The sequence below is a fragment of the Misgurnus anguillicaudatus genome, chromosome 11 (genome assembly GCF_027580225.2).
Source record: "Misgurnus anguillicaudatus chromosome 11, ASM2758022v2, whole genome shotgun sequence".
NCBI classification, from domain to species: Eukaryota; Metazoa; Chordata; class Actinopteri; order Cypriniformes; family Cobitidae; genus Misgurnus; species Misgurnus anguillicaudatus.
The window spans coordinates 27,681,579-27,701,251 of NC_073347.2; the positions used below are offsets into that span (position 1 = coordinate 27,681,579).

At 39.0% G+C, this 19,673-nt stretch overlaps 2 protein-coding genes across 5 annotated transcripts in view; both read right to left on the minus strand.

The window, feature by feature from the left end:
• Window positions 1–418: 418 nt before the first annotated feature.
• dcaf5 (ddb1 and cul4 associated factor 5) lies at window positions 419–12,101 on the minus strand. Its single transcript, XM_055170055.2, has 8 exons — window positions 11,652–12,101; window positions 10,974–11,117; window positions 10,722–10,898; window positions 9,634–9,763; window positions 9,102–9,315; window positions 6,299–6,365; window positions 6,048–6,175; window positions 419–2,124 (listed from the first exon to the last, which is right to left on the minus strand). The coding sequence occupies exons 1-8, from the start codon at window positions 11,860–11,862 to the stop codon at window positions 811–813; spliced, it is 2,385 nt and encodes a 794-aa protein (XP_055026030.2). The 5' UTR covers window positions 11,863–12,101; the 3' UTR covers window positions 419–810.
• Window positions 12,102–13,207: 1,106 nt separating this feature from the next.
• Window positions 13,208–19,673, minus strand: part of pacs2 (phosphofurin acidic cluster sorting protein 2) — a 44,110-nt gene continuing 37,644 nt past the window's right edge. For all 4 annotated transcript variants that reach the window (XM_073873459.1, XM_073873458.1, XM_073873461.1 and 1 more), the window contains 6 exons: window positions 17,589–17,631; window positions 17,435–17,477; window positions 17,103–17,229; window positions 16,775–17,001; window positions 16,547–16,660; window positions 13,208–15,237 (listed from right to left, as the gene is read on the minus strand). In XM_073873459.1, coding sequence (XP_073729560.1) covers window positions 15,119–15,237; window positions 16,547–16,660; window positions 16,775–17,001; window positions 17,103–17,229; window positions 17,435–17,477; window positions 17,589–17,631 — 673 coding nt within the window. In that variant the 3' untranslated portion in view covers window positions 13,208–15,118. The remainder of the gene's footprint in view (window positions 15,238–16,546; window positions 16,661–16,774; window positions 17,002–17,102; window positions 17,230–17,434; window positions 17,478–17,588; window positions 17,632–19,673) is intronic.

Here is a 19,673-nt window from a genome sequence, read left to right on the forward strand (position 1 = left end):
AAAGCAACGCCTGCTGGGTAAACTTTCCTATCTGGATTCTGTGATGTGACCTATCGATCAACGGACAAATCTATACTGTTGCTTATACGACTGAGCACACATACAACATCCAGGCTGAAGTCCCGCTTTGATGTTTAAACACCCAACATTCAATCTACTACAATACCCAATGCGAAATTATTTACTTATACATTTGTAATCATATCAAGCTTTCATTTGGCCCTAAAGCAACTAAAGGCTCTCCAGTTGACAGATGGAGATCAGATACTGATGCATCGCCATGGTGACAATTCTCACATCAGAATATCTTACTGTAAAATTCTAGAACACTCATCCAGAAATTACAGTGAGCTACTTCCTGTTTGATGATGATGATGATCATAACAGCATATGATGAGGAAGAAGAGACAGCAGACTGTTTCTATGGAAACACTGGAACAGAACTTTAATGCACAACTCAAACAGCTGCTGTTCAATGAGGTTACCATGGAAACACTGTTTCTTGCCCCCCCAACCCTACAGTCCCACTGAAACAGACTCACAAAAGGCATTCTTACAGAAATGCTTTTTTTTGCAGTCCCAAAACAAACCAAAACCCAACGTATGGTTGCAGGTTCTATGAAATCAAAATGTTATGAAACCAAAAGCAGTGCATGTATTATTTTTCCATACCATAGTAATATCACATTTTTTTTTTTAGTGTCCTCATTGTGGTATGACCCCAGAATGCATGACATCAGAAAGAAAGGAAGAGGTTTAAAATTCAAAAAACCAAACGCATAGAAAGAGTCAGTTTGTGATGTGACATCACTATGTTTTAGCCTTTTTCTCCGACGGAGACCCCTCTTCGTCTCCTGAGTCCGAACAAGTCCGTTTCGCGGCAACACTGGCTGACTCCCTGCTAGAGGGATCTACCTGGCTCTTGGAGCCTCCCGAGTCCGCACTAGAGGATTCTTGGTGAACCGAGTCTGCACGGCTCTCACTCGCCACATCTGTGTGTGAATGTCCGTTTAAACTAGAGCTTGCATTGGTGTGACTGTTGAGTGTTACATTTCTTTCCTCCCCAGCATTGTGTGTTGCACTTAAATCTTCCCCACTAGTTCTCCCTCTCTCTAGTTCCTCCCCAGACTCTACACACCAGCCAGCTCTTGATTTTGCTCTGTCGACACGAGCATCACCGCCCGAGCGATGTGACGAAGTGATGCGACGTCTAAATCTGGACTGTGACTGTCTTTCAGATAAACATTGAGGACTTGAGACGTGTCCACTTGCCTTTTCTTTCCCATGATTCCTTAAGGGTCTACTTTCATCACCCGAGGATGAGGAGGGCGATGACGCATCACGGATGGATATACTGGGGTAACTACTGTGATCTGAAGCAGCATGTAGACTGGTAGCAGAATCTCTGCCAGAAAGGCTAATATGGCGCCTCCACCTGGCAGCGTTGCGTTGCCGCATCCTGCTCCTACGCAAATCCTCATCAATTCCATCACTGCTGGAGGAGGAGCTAGAAGAACTGGGGGAGGAGCTTGAACTAGACACCACACCCACCGATGAGGCATGGCTAGAGATGCTCGAGTTCTCACGCGGGCTGGGGGATCTGGGACGTGGCATTGGATCCAACCAGAATCCACTGGAATCCGAGTCCTCGTTTACCATGTCCAGCAGGAATGCGGATGCACGAGGTCCCGTTTGGCTCCTCTGCGACCCGTCCCTGTCCTGATCAGCCCGCTCACTTCCCGAAGCATCTAGCCCAGCCAATGATGACGAAGAGGAGTGGTCAGAGTCACTCTGATGAGCGGCGAATACATTAGCGGAAGATTGTGGTGTGGATCGCGCAGAACGACGAGCCCTGGCGCGCAGCTGCAGAATAGCGCCCTCGCTCAAATCGCTGTCCGAATCCGAGCTCCAGCCCTCGATCTCACGTCGGACAAGCGAGTCAAAGAAAGCCATCATCCTGGGGTCCTCCTGCACCGATTGGCTGACGTAATCGTGTGATAAACCATTACCGCTGTTGAGGACCAGGTTTATGTATTCTTCATGGGTGTAGAGAGAGCGAGACTTATCCTCCACCAAACCATCCAGATCACCAAGACTATCTGGCTGCTGATATGGACTCCATACCTGCCGAGATAAAGTCACAGTCAGATTTAAACTTCCGTACAGTGGGTTAAGGTTTGCATTTCAGAACAGAACAGAAAAACTGAACAGAAACCAAAAAGCTGAAACACAAAATGAATGTTTGGGAATCTACAGTGTTATAAGATCATTAAACAAATGTAAAGCTAGGTACACACCAAGCCAACCGTCTGCTGTCATGCAGGTTTATTTTCTAAAGTAAGTCAGCTAAAGTAAGTCACTGTTGTCTTTTTTAACAATTCAGCACATACGAATCGGCAGTGGCACTCATCTAGGAGTTGAATCATTCTGATTGGCTGTTCAGCATAATCAACCAATGCACAAGTAGAAAAACAGAAATGAGAAAGCGAGCAAAATAATAAGGTCTAAAGGGAACGCACAACTTTATTGGTGTCGGTTTGGTGTCTCCCTTACCTCAGCAAAATCGTGAAAGTGACCATAAGACACTCACATACATTCATAACGCTTGACGGAAGGCTTGTCTGAAGCGTGGCCAACAGCCAATCACAGTGGCCGCAACCTATGCTCCGGTCTTCTATAAACGTAATTGGCTGGCTCTGCCTAGGTTATTTGCATAAAGCGATCTGATTGGCTGACGCACACGTTGCCGCTTGAAAAGTTGAGAAATGTTTAACGTGCATTCACACCGGGCGTAAGCGTTAACGCTTCCCATTCACTTTTAATGGGTGACATCATGTGTTGCCAAACTGAATTGTGGATCATTCTGCGCCGCGTCAGTGCAGTTGCTCACGGCAGAAGTTGAACATTTCTCAACTTTTCAAGCTGCAACGCGTGCGTCAGCCAATCAGATCGCCTTATACAAATAACCTAGGCAGACCCAGCCAATTCTGTTTATGGAAGACCAGAGCATGTGTAGTGGCCACTGTGATTGGCTGTTGACCACGCTTCAGACAAGCCTTCCGTTAAGCGTTAACGCTTACGCCCCGTGTGAATGTACCGTCAGATTTGCCTCCTTCCACTGAAGCACAAAAGATGCTGTTTGAAACGATGGGATAACTTAAAATATCAGGTTTTGTACAAACTTGTACATATTTGTACATACCAAAGACTGTGATGTAATTAATGCTAATTTTAAAATGTATTTTTCCTCTAAAGTGTTATGCTGTAATTACAATCTGTAAAAAATGTAATAACGAAAATTCTAAATAGAAGCATTGCCAATAACGGTCTCATAATTTTGGATTCCACGATATAATCAACGGTTCTTGTGAATAGATGTAAACATGATCATCTGTAAAAACACAGCAGACAGCAAAATGTGTCACAATCAAAATCTTAGATTTTAGCAATAGAGAGGACAATGTGCAAGTGTTACCCAACATCTCATCTCCTTGCCAAACAAGATTTCACAAGAACCACCAGCAAAAAAATTAACTATAGGCTCACTCTTAACTAAAACATACTCACATTAAACAACACGAAACAGTTGTTCAAATAGCAAAACAGCTATTAAAGCCACACACTAAAAAATTAAGACCTTGTTGTCATTATGACGACAATATGAGGATGAATAATTGATCTGCTTTAATTCATTTAGATTTTTCAGTTGTAAAGTTCTAACACTTGTCTTAATTTTCAGCAGTTGGCAAATAACCAGATCAAAGAGTAAGACACTAGATTCTGTGTCTTCAGGGTTTACTAAACCAGCGACAGCAGAAATTCATTTAAGTCTAAACTAAGGCCAGACACAAGTTCAGGCATGTTTTCTTTCCAGACATCCAGAAATGAATTTCTTTGTTATGCTTATCGACAGGTTGTTCCAAACCCATAAGGCTAAGGCTGTTGTTGAGCTCCAAAAATGACAAAAATGTACCATGAAAGAATAAAATAATGGCTTGTGCTATACTCCAAGTCTTTAAAAGCCACAAAATATGTTAATTCGAGGAGCAGACTGAAAACTGAAGACATCATGGGAGATCCAAACTAAAGGCCAAAGTATAGTCAATTTTTTACGTGTACGTGAGGGTCTGCAAACAGTGCGCGTGACACAATTATTGTTATCAGAAGAGTGCGCACCGCCAAATTTTTAAAAACCTGCGTACATCGCACACGTAGGTCGTGCATGTGCCTACAGGAGAATGTAGTATGTAGCCAAGATAACGTGTACACGTACGAGTAAAAAATAAACTATACTTTGCTAAGCCGTGCATTCGCCGTGCGCGTACGTTCACGTACATGTAAAAACAGACTAGTTGCACTCCTGTATGTGTCTGGGAACCAAAGAGGGGGGCAGAGAATAAAACATCTCCAATATTTTGAATATTTTTGAAAGTTTAGCCACTAGATGTTAATGTTACATATAGCTCATTTAAAGGGACACTCCACTTTTTTTGAAAATATGCTCATTGTCCAGCTCCCCTAGAGTTAAACATTTGATTTTTATCGTTTTGGAATCCATTCCACGACCTCCGGGTCAGGCAGTATCACTTTAAGCATAGGCTTAGCATAATCCATTGAATCTAATTATTAGCAGTGCGCTCAAAAATAACCAAAGAGTTTCGATATTTTTCCTATTTAAAACTTGACTCTTCCGTATACTAAGACCGACGGAAAATTAAAAGTTGCGATTTTCTAGGCAGATATGGCTAGGACTATACTCTCAAACTGGTGTAATTAGGGATGCACCGAATCCAGGATTCGGATTCGGCCGAATACTGGGCTTTTTGACGGGGTTCGGGTTCGGCCGAATCCTAGATTTTTTTTCCACCGAACTGAACCCTAGGCTTGCGCTACGCTGGTCGACGTCACGCGGCCGTTGATTACACACATCGGGTGCTGACGTGGAGATGAGCTTTTTCTTTTGGTGAGCCTTAGGGGCTAGACACACCAAAACTTTTAAACACGGCTGAAAACGCCTTGAGGACGCCAAATGCCAGCTGTTTTTCAGCCGAGCGCTTGGTAGCTGTGATGCTTCAGCTGTGAGCCGGTTGGTTGCTGTGGTAATGTCCCGCCCCTCCTCCATTGTAATTGGACGGCCGTGTGAAAACTGACATTGACGAGCGGAGCTTCTCACTCAAAGTTAAATATAGTTTTCAGCGCGGAGATGCTTGCTTATTGGAAAAACGAGCGTGTCGCAACGCATCGCTTTCATTATGCATAGGCTTATGGTAATTGTCAAAATAGTTTTCCAACTTGTCATCCTGGCATAATGTACAGTTAAATTTAAATAAAATGAAAAATACACTGCTGTGGACGTTGTATAATTCATTAATGTGTTTTACTATGTTAATGGAATAAGGATGCAAGTAGGATTCGGTATTCGGTTTCGGATTCGACCGAATCTTAAACGGTGGATTCGGGATTCGGCCGAACCTAAAAAATTTGGATTCGGTGCATCCCTAGTAATAATCAAGGACTTTGCTGCCGTAACATTGCTGCAGCAGGTGCAATGATATTACGCAGTGCCCAAAAATAGTCCCCTGCTATTGAAAGTAACCAAGAAAACTATTTTTGGCCACTGCGTAATATCATTACGCCTGCTGCAGCCATGTTACGGCAGCAAAGTCCTTGATTATTACGCCAGAATGAGAGTATAGTTCCTAGCCATATCTGCCTAGAAAAATCACAACTTTTCCGTCGGTCTTAGTACACGGTCTTAGTCAAGTTTTAAATAGAAAAAATATCGAAACGCTCTGGTCATTTTTGAGCGTAATGGTCTAATTAGATTCAATGTATTATGCTAAGCTATGCTAAAAGTGGTACCACCAGACCCGGAGATTGGCTGAATGGATTACAAAACGGTAAAAATCAAATGTTTCACTCTAGGGGAGCTGGAAAATGAACCTATTTTCAAAAAACGTGGAGTGTCCCCAACTTATTAGTATGTATAAATAAATACTATTTTAGCATGATGTTGTTCACACATTATTAAGAAAGATCCAACTGACCTTTATGACCTTCTCCACCCCGGAGGAGCAGATCATGTACGTGTGAGGATTAAATCGAACCTGATTCACAATAGACCGATGACCCTTCAAAACCATAAAGGCCCCGTTCACCACTCGACCCGCACCTCCTGCTCAGAAAGAAAGCGAAAATGTCTAAAGATTGACATCTACTACAGGCTTAACATATGGACACAAGCTATCAGAGAGTACAACAACATTAGATATGGTTGACCCGAGTGTGTTCTGATTACCTGCTTCAGGGTCAGTGGGGATTCTCCACATGTAAAGGTTAAAATCATCCGAGCCAGAAAGGATGTACTGAAAACACAGAAACACACATTACTGCACCACACAAACCGATTATGTCACGGGGTTCTTGTGTAATATGATTGGACACTATGAAAAGCCTCCGAAAAGTGATGTTCACACACAACAGGATTAGGATCGTACATCCACAGCTGTTTAGCTGACTCTCTATATAGAGGCGCATATATCAGTCTGCTTCAGAGAGGAGGAACACAGTTTGTGGAAGGGAGAGACAGCTGGACAAATATACACAACAGCCAAACACAAACCAAACAGACCAGTGCACGCGCATACACACACAAAGTCCAGCATCTGCTCAGCTTTAGATTCACCAATGATAAAACATGCATCTACAAGCCTTAACGCAACATTCCACCACTGAACATACCTCAACACTCTTTCCCACAAACATGTACACACACAACTCAACTGCGCAATACTGATCATCCACACGCAGACATTATTCATTACCAGACACACATTAACAGGATTGGCCAATTATTAAATCCTATCTAAGCAGCACATTTGTAACAAATTCACCTCCTTAATTTTTAAAAACAATCATTGGCAGACTTTAAATTACTTACTGTGAGCGACATTTACAGTATATTGTATAATATAGGCACTAGAATAGCTTTTGCAATAACAAAGGTTGTCTCGAGCTGTCCTTTAAAGGTGTATTGTGTAACTTTGAGAAGGATCTCTTGTGACAAAAATGCAATGTAATATAATGTACATATCTACATTATCAGTGGTGTTTAAAGACCTTGCAAAATAAACTGTATTGTTTTTATTACCTTAGAATGCCCCGTTTTTATCTACATACACCCCTGGTTACAGGGAAGTCGACATTTTGAGCTGCCATGTTTCTACAGTCTTAAGCTGCCTTTCTACTGCACACGACATAAAGACATGATTGTCGGACTTCGCCCCCTAGTGGTAGTCGTAATGAAGTTTAATCGTAACATGGGAGAGAAGCTTAAGGCCCGGGTATACTTTTTTCCGCGTCCGGCCCCGCGGCTACACGCGGATGGCCTCGTTCGACACTATACGCAATACAAATGATTTCTTATTCAAATTATTAGTCTAATGGCGCTTTTCCATTGCATAGTACCCCACGGTTTGGTTTAGTTTGGGTCGGGTCAGCTTACTTTTGGGAGCTTTTCCATTGGGATCACTTCGTAGTACCCGATACTTTTTTTCGTACCACCTCAGTTGGGGTTCCAAGCGACCCGAACTGATACCAAACGTGACGCGTAAACACTGTAGATCACTGATTGGTCTGAGAGAATCGTCATCGGCGTCATCCTATTATGTAAAATATTAGCTTTAGCTTACTGCTAGCTTGCGCTGTCTCGAGCAAACATGTTGTCATCTGTGCTCTCCTATAAGTTTCAAAACTCCCTTTTAGCGATGAAAAACATCCACGGGCTGTGAATCAGGAACACATAAAAGTTTTTCCAGACAGGACCGTTTCGACATTGTTGTATGTGGAATGATAATAATTAATGTCTTTGTGTCAGTTTATTGTTTAAAATGGTCCGCAAACGTGCGTTTCATATATGTAACACGTGACCTTTCGACATCATTACACAATTACGTGAGGTCGCGCTGGCTCGTCACACAGTTTTCCTCAAAAAACATTATTTCTTCTCGACTGAACAAAAAAAGACATCAACATTTTGGATGAAATGGTGGTGAGTAAATTATCTGGATTTTTTTTAAGAAAATTGACTATTCCTTTAAGGCCAACACGACACCCAGCATTGTAGTCTAGTCCAACTCAAGCCAGAGTCAAGACCAGAGATCGAGTGTCAAGTTTAAGTGAAGACCGAGTCCTTATCCAGCTTTATCTGGACTGGTATGGTGACCATATATAATTATTTCATAATCTCTCTTTATTAGAATACAACCACAAAATACAAGAAATTAGTATGCAAAATAAAAAAAAGAATACAATTATAAGCTAAAGTGTCAAGTACTAAGTGTGACGTCCATTTACACTTCAACAATAGCAAGGAACCTGTAATCTCTCTTAAACCTAAACAAAACCCTAATTTACAAATCTTTTAATCTTGACTTTATGACCTCAAAAAATTCCCCTTAAAAGATTTCAATATGTGCTTAATGCCAAGGGAGGTCACACTAAATATTGACTTTGGTTACACATTTTATATAGATATTTCCTGTATTTTCTGTTTGTATCTTAAAGGTATTGTGGAGGATTTTCTTTTTCCGGTGGATCATCAAGACTATTGGTCCTCCTAGTTGTCAATCAGGAGTGTTGCGCAATTGCATTTTTTTAAAAAGTGTAGAAGGCGGTTCTTTTCTAAAATTTGAGAAAATCCTCTGCTACACCTTTAATCAAGGAGAGCAATAAATAAATATGGATGCTCAATAAAACTTTGTTGAAGCAACAAAGCTGGCGTTGGCCTAAGACTTTTGCAGAATACTGCAAATTTGTCATATTTCATTTGAGTAGTTATTCAGACAACCCCCTTAGCATTTAATCTTTTTTTGATGTTTTGTGGGTTCCAGGTAAAGCAGTGTGTTGGCAACACAAAAGTCATGGGTTAGATTTCCAGAGAAAACTACTGATACAAATGTCCCTTGAAGTCACTTTTAATATAACCATCTGACAAATGCATAAATGTAAATGGTGTATACACCACTGATAATATAATTAAGTAAATTATATTGCAATTTCTGAAAAGTTACACAATGCACCTTTAATAGTGTTTATCTAACCTGATCCTGGTCTCCGGCGAAGCAGCAGCTCTTCATTGTGCAGGAGTTGAAGTAGCCCTGGTTATCAAACTGGAAGCTGGGTAGACGAGAGTGCAGCTCGTACAAGACAGGAGGCAGACGTCTGCGCAGAGCCAGCAGCTGCGTCCCCATGCTGTTAAAGCGAACGCTCATGGCACTCTGAAGAGACAAACTCCCTCCATATCTCAACAGAGAACTAGAGAAAGAAAAAAGTCATATAAAGGATTACCATGTGAATGTGTTGAATAAAGTTTTCAGATTATGCCACAAGACAAATGTGAGAACATCTTTACAAACACACACTGTGCTGTCCTCTGCTGGTCTGGGGCGGTACAGCAGACAGCTATATTAATGGATCAGTCCTTATAGTACTAAACAGACCATATTTTTATGCAGTCCTCTGATTTAGATGAAAACGTGGGTCTTAAACAGGGGGTCCAGGGCCCCTTGGGGTCTGTGGTGGGGTATCCAAATATTGTTTGAATACAGTGATTCAAACCGATCTTCATCTCACCTGCGAGGTTTGCGGATGTCCCACAGTCCAACCCCCTCTTTAGAGTTTGCGGTGGCCAGCAGACGGGGTTCAACGGGGTTAAACATCACACTGTGAAATGCTGAGGGGTAGTTGGCCAAACAGAAGGGTTCTACAATACACAACAATCTCATTTTTAACAAGGATTAAGACAGATATCCTTTATTTGTTATGAATAAATGTAATAACATATAGTAAAACTTTAAACATAACCAGGAGAAAGCTGATTGAGAGTCATGCCACTCTTGAAGCAACAAACACAAGCGTTTGGTAACTGAAGTCAGGTGCATTGTGGTGTAATCCTGTTAAACTACCATCTGCTAATAATCCACTTAACTTTGACGATCAGAGTAAACAAGACGTGTGTGTGTGTGTGGTGTTGTGGTTTGTGCATGTTGCATGAATGTACCAAGTGTTTGTGTGCCTGTAAACTTAAGAATGTGGGCAAAATGTCTGTGTGTGGGATACAATGGGGTCCAAATGTCTAAAATCACACTGAAAAACATTTAATTTAATTAAGACTTAAAGGACACCACCACCGTTTTTCAATATTTTACTATGTTCTTACCTCAACTTAGACAAATTAATACATACCTATCTTTTTTCAATGCGTACACTTAATCTTTGTATAGCGCGTTGTTAATGTGTTTGCATTTAGCCTAGCGCCATTCATTCCTTAGGATCCAAACAGGGATAAATTTAGAATCCACCAAACACTTCCATGTTTTCCCTATTTAAAGACTGTTACATGAGTAGTTACACGAGTAAGTATGGTGGCACAAAATAAAAAGTGGCGGACGGAAAAAGCATAACAGAATTCTGTTGGAAAATGAACAGAGCGCACTTTTGTGATAACTTATCCCATATTTGAAAACTACAATACTAATTTCTTAGTAGGAATGCAATCAAAAGATGTAAAAAGTGAAAATATAACTAACTTTACACTATATTTCCCATGCACACACCTGGGACAAGACGATGAAGGTATCTCAGAAGTCATACCTTCCAAATGCAGCATTTTAGAGATTTCGAAAGCATCCTATATATAGTGTGTGTGTGCATGTTTGTACCTCCGTGTGGTGGCTCTCTTGTGTCCCATATAAGAACTCTGCCATCATCAGAGGAGCTGGCGAAGACGTTATCATTAACAGGACTAACGGACAGACCGTAGACGGCATCATCATGCAGGAACACATTGAGCGTCTCGCCACGTTCCACATCGTGCAGAATCACCTGCTCATCATTTCCTGTGGCAACAGATACATCAGAAACTAGACACGCCCCCTCTGTCCCACCCATTGTGATTGGATTGTATGTTTTACCTCCAGAGAAAACACGTTTGTTAGTGCTGTCAAATGCCAGGCAGAAGATGTTGGACAAGTGCTCCCCCTTTAACTTGATTGGTTTGGCCCGTGAGTGTATGGCTTTCTCCATGTGCCACAGTAACACTCTGCGGTCATCACCACCTACAGCAATAGATGGGGAATGCAAGCATTTCAGTGTTCACAAAGTTCAGTTTAATGGAGAATAAGTCTTTGGATGTCATCTCAAGAAGTGGAAAATTATAAACTTTGTATTTATAAAACTTAAATTTGCGAGTGACTGAAAATATAACCTACCTAAGAAATGGCAAAAACCAACACATTTTTTACACATATATGTGCCTAATGTTATGTATAGAATAAATATGTGCAAAAACATTCATAACACAAAAATTAAGACTTTAGTTGGCATTAAGGAATAAAGCAAAAATAAATCAATCAATAAACAGGAAGTAGTTACTAAAAAGAAACTAATAAGCGAGTTGTTCTTGAGTGGCTATTAATGTGTATATCTCGTTACAGTCACCTGTCATGACTGAGTCAAAACTATAAAGTCGATTAAAGACTTGGAGATTTTGCATGTATACTCATCCCTAACTCCGTTATAGACTTTTTTCGGCTTGTCTCTAATGCTGACCTACATCTGAAAGATCACCGTGCAGAACCGGAGGATCTTACCGGACACCAGCCACTGTCCTCCATTGTTGGAAAACTCGATGGCGTTGACGCAGCCGAAGTGGCCGAGCATGTCCTTCTTGTAGAGGCTGGAGCAGCCGGCGAGCCTCCGCCGCTGGAACTCTCCCTTCAGCTGCGACTCTCCACGGATCGCCCTTCGGGTAAGGAACCCGACGGCACTCCGCATGCCGCAGCAGCCCAGTGCCTCCTTCATCTCGCCTCCGTTAAATCAGTCTCGACACCGCCGTTAGACCGACATGGGATTGATCATAGGCTGTGATTCGGTGGTTAGTTTGTTTGGTTAAGGTATGTAGAATAACATGTTTGCCCGTTAAAGTGCGATACTGCGCAGCAGAAATAGAGGATTGTTTTGCGTTGTTTATAGTACCACCGGCACTTCCTGCTCCGGAGCAAGCGTAATGACGTCACAGGACCGGATCACGCAGTCAGAACCGGAACCCGTGCAGTTTGGACGGCAAGTGGGTTGTTTAAAAATATTATTAATCTCTTAATTTTTTGAGAATTTTAAAACAGGACAGTTGCATATGACATATGAGGGAGTATGTGGTCAACTGTCATGTTGTTTATTGCACTAGTAATAAAATTCTCAAAAAAATTACATTTTTCAAAAATCTCGTTTTTTATTGTGCATTTCAATCATAGAAATATAAAAGATTTAGAAATATAAAAGATAATAAAAGTCTCTGTGATGTTTCGTATCTCGCCTCTTTTTGGTTTCACGTCACAAGATACATTACATTTACAAAATGTATTTTTTTTTTACATTTTTCAAAAATCATGTTATTTATTGTGCATTCCAATTAATATCAATCAAACTGCAATTGTTTTGTTTTTTATTTAAGCATTCATAATTAAAAAAATACAGCTAAGTAACACCACATGATAACATAATAATAAACATGTTTGACAAAAAAATAAAAACAGTGTTATCTCGTTTTGGAACCAAATTCTTCATATTTTATAGAAATATAAAAGATAATAAAAGTCTCTGTGATGTTTCGTATCTCGCCTCTTTTTGGTTTCACGTCACAAGACACACAAGACATTTGTTTTAATGAATAACAGTGTTTTTAGTTACATTTAATATAATTAAAATGTACTTTTTATCCAAATTAATTAATACATTTTTTATTAATCCTATAAGAGATAACAAAATATGTAAGCTTAACAAATAGTAATATTTTAACGTTTAGATTATAGTATAATTTAAAATCTTCTATTAAATGTTTACTTATTTTAATTTGACTATAGATTTTTTTTGACTGCAAAATTTGAAATATATATATTTTTAAAATGTCTGTTATAATTGTACAAAAAAGAAAACTGAACCTTTTAAATGCTCAGTATGTTTTCAACTAAATCTAGGGAAATAACTCTCTTTTGCTTTTATACATTTTACATCATATTAATATATATTTACATATACCGATGACATACATAGCAAATATATAACTATATTTACATATAGCATACATGCAATAAAATATATATTTTATTTATCAGCCAGAAGTAAAAAAAAATCAGGAACCAGAACAGAATTTTAGTATGTGTAGTTTTATTAAATTCCAGTTAAGGAATTACAGTGGTAGTATTTTTTCAACAGTATTTCTTACAAATGCACATTTATCCAAGAAATGCCCCTCAATTGGAGCAGGATATTTAAATTAAAAAGCTAAAATATCTTTAAATTATATTTTTAATAATAAAAAAACTAATACTAGTGGCAGGTATAATTTTTAACGGCAAAGAGACAGTCCTTTAGCACATCTTGAACTATAAGCTGACATATTAGCACAACTCCTTACATATTATGATAAATTATGACCCTTTTACAGTCTGGGCAAGCACAAGATATTTCCATTAAACTCTACCAAACTTCTAATGACCAGAAACACTGGTTACCTATAACAAGAATAACAAGTGTGTGTCAATGAGCTGAATATTGGGATAGTTCCCTCATTGGGATGGCATTCTAAGGAGCAAGTGAGGCACAATTAAATTTGAGTTACAAATGAGTAATAAACAAATCAAACAATAACCCTGCAAGAAAAAGACCTCTATTAAAGGCCTTATAAAAACTGTATTTCGAATCCCTTCATAACACTGAGATGTGCTCATGACACCTGCAGGTGGCAAATGCACACATTAATTCTTATGCTACATTTAGTGAGATTAATGTCATATTTATGTGGCTTTTTTATTTTAAATGTTAAATCACACAAAAACATGTCCATGTCACATTTCAACCCCAAAAGTGTTTTGCAATTATGTCTCATTGTTCTGTAGTTAGATTTCTTTTGTGGATTACAGTAAAAATATATACTGTATACTTTAGGGTTAAGAATAAGTTTTTGCATTATGTTGCATTAAATCTTAATCTTTGTGAATAACAGGCTTGTCTTTAATCGAAATATAACTTCAAGTTTAATTTTTTTTTTTTTTTAATTTTGGGGTGGAACATGACCCAGGCATGCTTTTGACATATTTGCTAAGTTTCTCCCTTTCAAAGCTGCTGCAGCAGACCAGTTTTTAGGCACACTTTTCTAAATCTAATACAGCACACACAGCTAAAGGAAACATTGGATTTCTAACAATCCCCCAAGCCCAAAAACAAAACAAAACATACATCAAATTCTAAAAAATGGTTACATTAAAAAATACGTTTTTAAAGAGTGCAGGTGTGACAGCGGCCCGTCTAATGTAGACACGATCACAGACACTCAGCTCAGATTCTGTCAGATTCTGCAGAGTTCCCACAAGGCTTTGCTGCAGTTTTTAGCTGGAGTGAACAATAAGCATTATAACAAAAACACAATCTAGTAATGTTTAAAAAGTGCTTTAGCGTTCAGTACCTTCAGTGAATACACTCACATACACATACACACAGATAAAACTAGCCCACATTAAACCCTTCAAATTCGACAGCACACAAATAATTGTGTAACTGGATAGAAAGAGTCAGTATGGTGCAAAAAAAACAAAACAATGGAGGACAAAAGGAGAACATCAGGTTCTCTTCATCAACCGTCTGTACAATCTGGAGTCGTCTGGCTAGGGGAAAGGATTCACACAGGAACTCCAAATAGAAAATCAAATTTGATTCAGATTCTCTCATTTGTTGCATGACACAGGCACCGTGTTGTCTTTCGTTGGTTTGATCTTTCACGAGTGTGCTGATGTTGAGATGTGTTGAAACGGCTTCGCAGAATGGGAATAAAACTCACTAGTTACGGAGTTAAATCAGTTTAAGGAATCAGTTCATTAGTCTTCATTTTACTATAAACACCGGTGGGTTCTAGAGTCATAAAAGAATATATTCATAAAAGAAAAATCAGTGTCTCAAAATAAAAAACAGATGCGAACCGTGAAAAGCAGATATTGAAATAAAACATCAGGCAGCACTGAGTGTAAAGGCAGCCGTAGCAAAGAGGAGTGAATACAGGTGGGTATCAGTAAGGCCCTTTGGAGGGTCCGAAAATGGCAAGGGGAAAATGTTTCACGTGAGACGACCACTGAGCGGCGAGCTGAAAAAACTTCACATCGTTCCATTCCACTCCATCTATCAACACTGCGAAGAAAACACACAAACACCATCTTTAATCTTCAGTCATGTTCTCTCTGTAAATTTACATTAACTTATCAGATGCTTTTATTCAGTTATGCCTGTACATCTACAGATAATGGGCTCTATCATACACCCGGTGCAATGCGTCGCGCATTATAGTGTCTTTTGCTAATTTCAACCCGGCGCAATTATCATTTTCACGTTTAGCGCCATGTTGTTTAAATAGTAAATGTATTTGCGCCCAACTTTGCGCTCATGGGCGTTCTGGTCTGAAAACGAGGTGTGTTCATTGTTGGCACGCTGCTATTTTGAGGCAAATTAAATAAGACTACGCAATTGACCAACTAAAGTCAATGGCGCATTATTGTTTTTGTTATCACATGGATGCGGAGCAGCACATTAACATTTTAAAATATGAAAAACAAAAGGATTAAAATGTTACAGATTATTAACGAGTCTCTTGGACATAAACGAGGATCGATGATGAGACGTTAGAAGGCGTAAAGAGCAGCTTCACCTGTAGCCTGGTAAGTAATTAAATGTTTTGCTTTAAATAAATGCATTTATAGATTTATTGTATATGATGACTTTGTACCTTTGGATATGATGAGATGAAAACCTTTTTTAAGTAATGCTTTTAAAACACTCATGGCACTGTCCGAGTGCCGAAGTTTCTCCACACGTTTGTAAATTCTTTATCTCCTGTTTGTTAAAAATAAAGTATTTTTAGAGTACAAACCTTTCTTGCATATTTGAAAATGAGTTTTTGAGAGAACACAGATCATGTAGGCTATCTATTCATTTACAGCAATTAAAAGCCTGCTAATTTTACTTCCATGACTGAAAGAAAACGACTTTTATTATGTTTTTAATTAACGGTTTCAATACAAATGAAAACAACGCAATTTTTTAACATCAATCTGAAACTGGTGGTCTTCTTCCTCCGCTTAGTTTTTCAGTTTACAAATTCCGCCATCTAAATAGGAAGTCGGCATGGCACCAGCGCAACTGGCGATGAGAGCTGAGACTCTCATCTGTTTATTGTACATTACGCCCCAAAACACACCCATTACTCATTACGAGAATAGGAACAACCCTTTTAGGCCGTGCGCTTGGCGCATAAACCATTCCCCCGTCGTTAAATTAGCAAACGTGGAATCGGACATGCCCGTTTAGACCGTGCGCTTTAGACAATGCGCTTAGATTGTTAAAATAGGGCCCAATATATAAGCACTGTGTACGGATAGTATTATATCATACATTTAATTAATTATTTATTGGACATATTGGATGCATTTGATTGGCTGATCACCTTTCAGCATGGTCTGCTGTTGTTTAGCTGTGCAGATGAGGCGACTGATGCTCTCGATCACTTGACTCTTAGACTCCGACTCCTTATCCTTGGTCTTTTTAGGCAGAAACATCACTGAACACAGAAACAATCAGTGTTTAAAAATAACAATACAACAATACACTTAGTAAATTTATTAAGTAATAAATGTATTATGGTGTAAATGCACAAAAAGGTGAACCGTCTTACCCTTCTTGTTCTTCTCTTTGGTGACGACGGTCATGGACATGGTTGGCTGATGCGTCATCTCTGCTCCACTTAGTGGGAGGCGGCTAACCTGCAGGGAACGGAAGGTGCACTTGAGTGTGTTTTTGGCAGAGGAGTCTTTCTTTTCCAATTCCTTTTTTCTTTCTGATGGAGCAATCCAGTAATCGACTTGAAGTCCCATCAGCTCGCCCTGGCCACCTCCATGTGAACTACAGCCACAAACACAAAAAAAAAACAGAATGAAAAGACTACAGAGGTAGTGCGTCATGGTTATATTAACAGCATTGTACGTTTGTGATTGTGTACCTACCTGGACATGTGTACAGAAGGAGAAGAGGGAGGTGTTGGAGATGCTTCTTTTAGTAATGGGGAGATCTGTGCAGGAGGGGTGGAGGAGAGATGAGCAGGCCCCAAAGTGACAGCGTCATCTGAATCGCCTATACACACAAACAGACACACATTATAAGTCGAAATCCAGGCTAAAGTATCAATCTAAATATGGATCATCAAAGTTATATCACAAAAATGATGTTAGCTGGGTTTTCACAGACAGGGTCACATTTGTTCTTACAAAATATTGTGTTCAATATAAATTATATTGGATATATAATCAATTGGCAATATAGATTCAACTCAACTCACCAGATGTGGCAGACGTTTGTTCAACAATTCCCACTTTTACCACCTGCAGGCGAGACACAGTGAGTCAAAAACAGTAACTAAAACATATATAAACAATACCTAACTTTAAGAACTAAGCCAAATTTAAGCCAAAGACGGGGTCTGGATGACGTACCCCAATAAAAGGAATGAACTTCTGACATGAGTCTTCATCAGGGCTGTGAGAGAAAGGAGAAATGTAAATCTGATCAAATACTACAGTAACTGGCTAGACATTCACCTATTATCATCGCAATTATACGATACCAACTAAGTATAGAGAAGATTTTAAAATCGAGTGATCTGATGATGATTTCAACAATCGTTTCTTTAATTTGTCAAATGAAATGCATTAAAGGCACAATATGTAGGATTTCACCACTAGAGGTCGCCTTTTCAAAACAATAACAAAGGTGAAGGTTAATGACGTTATGAAGGAGAGTGGAACGATGGGAGATGTAGTTTTCACCATCCAGAGACGTATGGAATTTGCTAATCATGTTCACGAATGAGGTAATGGATTCATTTTTTATTATTATTTAATGCCATCGTAATGAATTACGACTTTTGTCCACTCGTGATGCCATAGTTTGTACAAACGGAAACCGAAGATGGCGGGAATATTTCTTCATTGATAATTGACAAAAATCTCTCTGGATTTACAAATCATTGGTAAACATTTGGGATAATGCACAACGGCATGAAATATATCACACTATGCAAGTGGTTTTTGGATATTTTATTACAAAAATCTTACATATTGTGGCTTTAATAAGTCAGTCAATCATTACTTTTTGTAGCGATAATCACTACAAAAATCACTGCAGAGGGCCCTCCCAACCATCAAATACAATTGATTAATTCAATATCGAGTGAAGGCCATCTGACACATGCTGCAAAGAAAGACATGCCAGCATTCATCCAATCAACTGCCACCACCATAATGCCAGTGCCCCCCCCCCAGCAAAAAGCTACCACAAAGAAAAACTGAAACAAAGCATTTTCAGCAAATCAGGGCTCAGAATTGGTGTACTTAAACCAGAGATGGTCTTATACAGTTATTATAAATCTATCATTAGTAGTAATGTGTTAAAATAGATGATGGAAAATGTATATATATATAATTTAAAATCATAATATAATTTCTAGAGAAGAGCAATGTTTTGGCACTGATCAATTTGGCTAGAAACCAAATGGGTGTAATTTAGACCCCAGATGCTTGCACATTTTTGACATTCAGACTGCAATCCTACGAATAACAACCATCTCTGATCTCTAAAAAGAGCAAAACAGAAGCAAATGAGTGAAGAACAATGAACCACCCCAAATCCAACATGACACAAGCCCAAATACAGAGAGAGGCACAGAGTTGAAGCAACTGCGCAGAAACAGTTTTGAAAGTCAATGAAAATGAACGGTGTATTTATTGCTTTGCACCCCAGAGAAGAGACACCAAAACAGCCAATAGACATCAGACAATATCAGCAGCAATAAATGAAACAGGATGCGTGTTGTTTATTCGTATTGAGGAGAGACACTAAAGGAGAGAAAACTAAAATGAACCCAAGAAACCTAAAAAAAAGAATTGATTTGACCACCATCATAAGGTCTGTTCACCTCATTGCTTGTTAAAGAAAAATGAATATTGTAAATTAAAAAAAATTATATTTTGTTGTAAATATTTTATATAGAACTAAAAAGGTGCTCAGAGGATGACGTTGGTCATGTTTATATCCCAGAAGAGCACAGAACCAATAAAACCACCAGATTCTTTCCACACCACAGACTTTATTGCACAGTTTAAAGGGACAGAACACTCAAAAATAAAAATAGCCTTGAATAACACACGCTCATGTCGTTTCAAACCAATATGGTTTTTCTCCATCAACCACAAAAGGAGAAGCTGAAGAATGTTTTCTGTCATACAATAAGTGTGAATGGTGACCAGGTGGTGCCAAACTCCAAAAAGCAAAAACACTATCAAAAAAATCTTTATAATTAAATATAATGCAAGTTATTCACTGAAAATCTTGCTTGTCAGCTTTGGTCACGATTTCACTTTATTGTATGAAAAGTGTGACATAAAGGGGACATATCACAAGACTTTTTAAGATGTCAAATAAATCTTTACTGTCCCCAGAGTACATATGTAAAGTTCTAGCTCAAAATACCACATAGATAATTTATTATAACATGTTAAAATTGCCATGCACTAAATGGC

Bases quoted from the DNA above. Each gene is read 5' to 3' on its own strand.
- dcaf5 (XM_055170055.2), bottom strand. From the start codon at position 11,862: ATGAAGGAGGCACTGGGCTGCTGCGGCATGCGGAGTGCCGTCGGGTTC. The intron at 10,899-10,973 runs GTAAAACATACA...CTGTTGCCACAG, and splicing joins CAAACGTGTTTTCTCTGGAG to GAAATGATGAGCAGGTGATT. The intron at 6,366-9,101 runs GTTAGATAAACA...CTGTGTTTTCAG, and splicing joins TCGCCGGAGACCAGGATCAG to TACATCCTTTCTGGCTCGGA.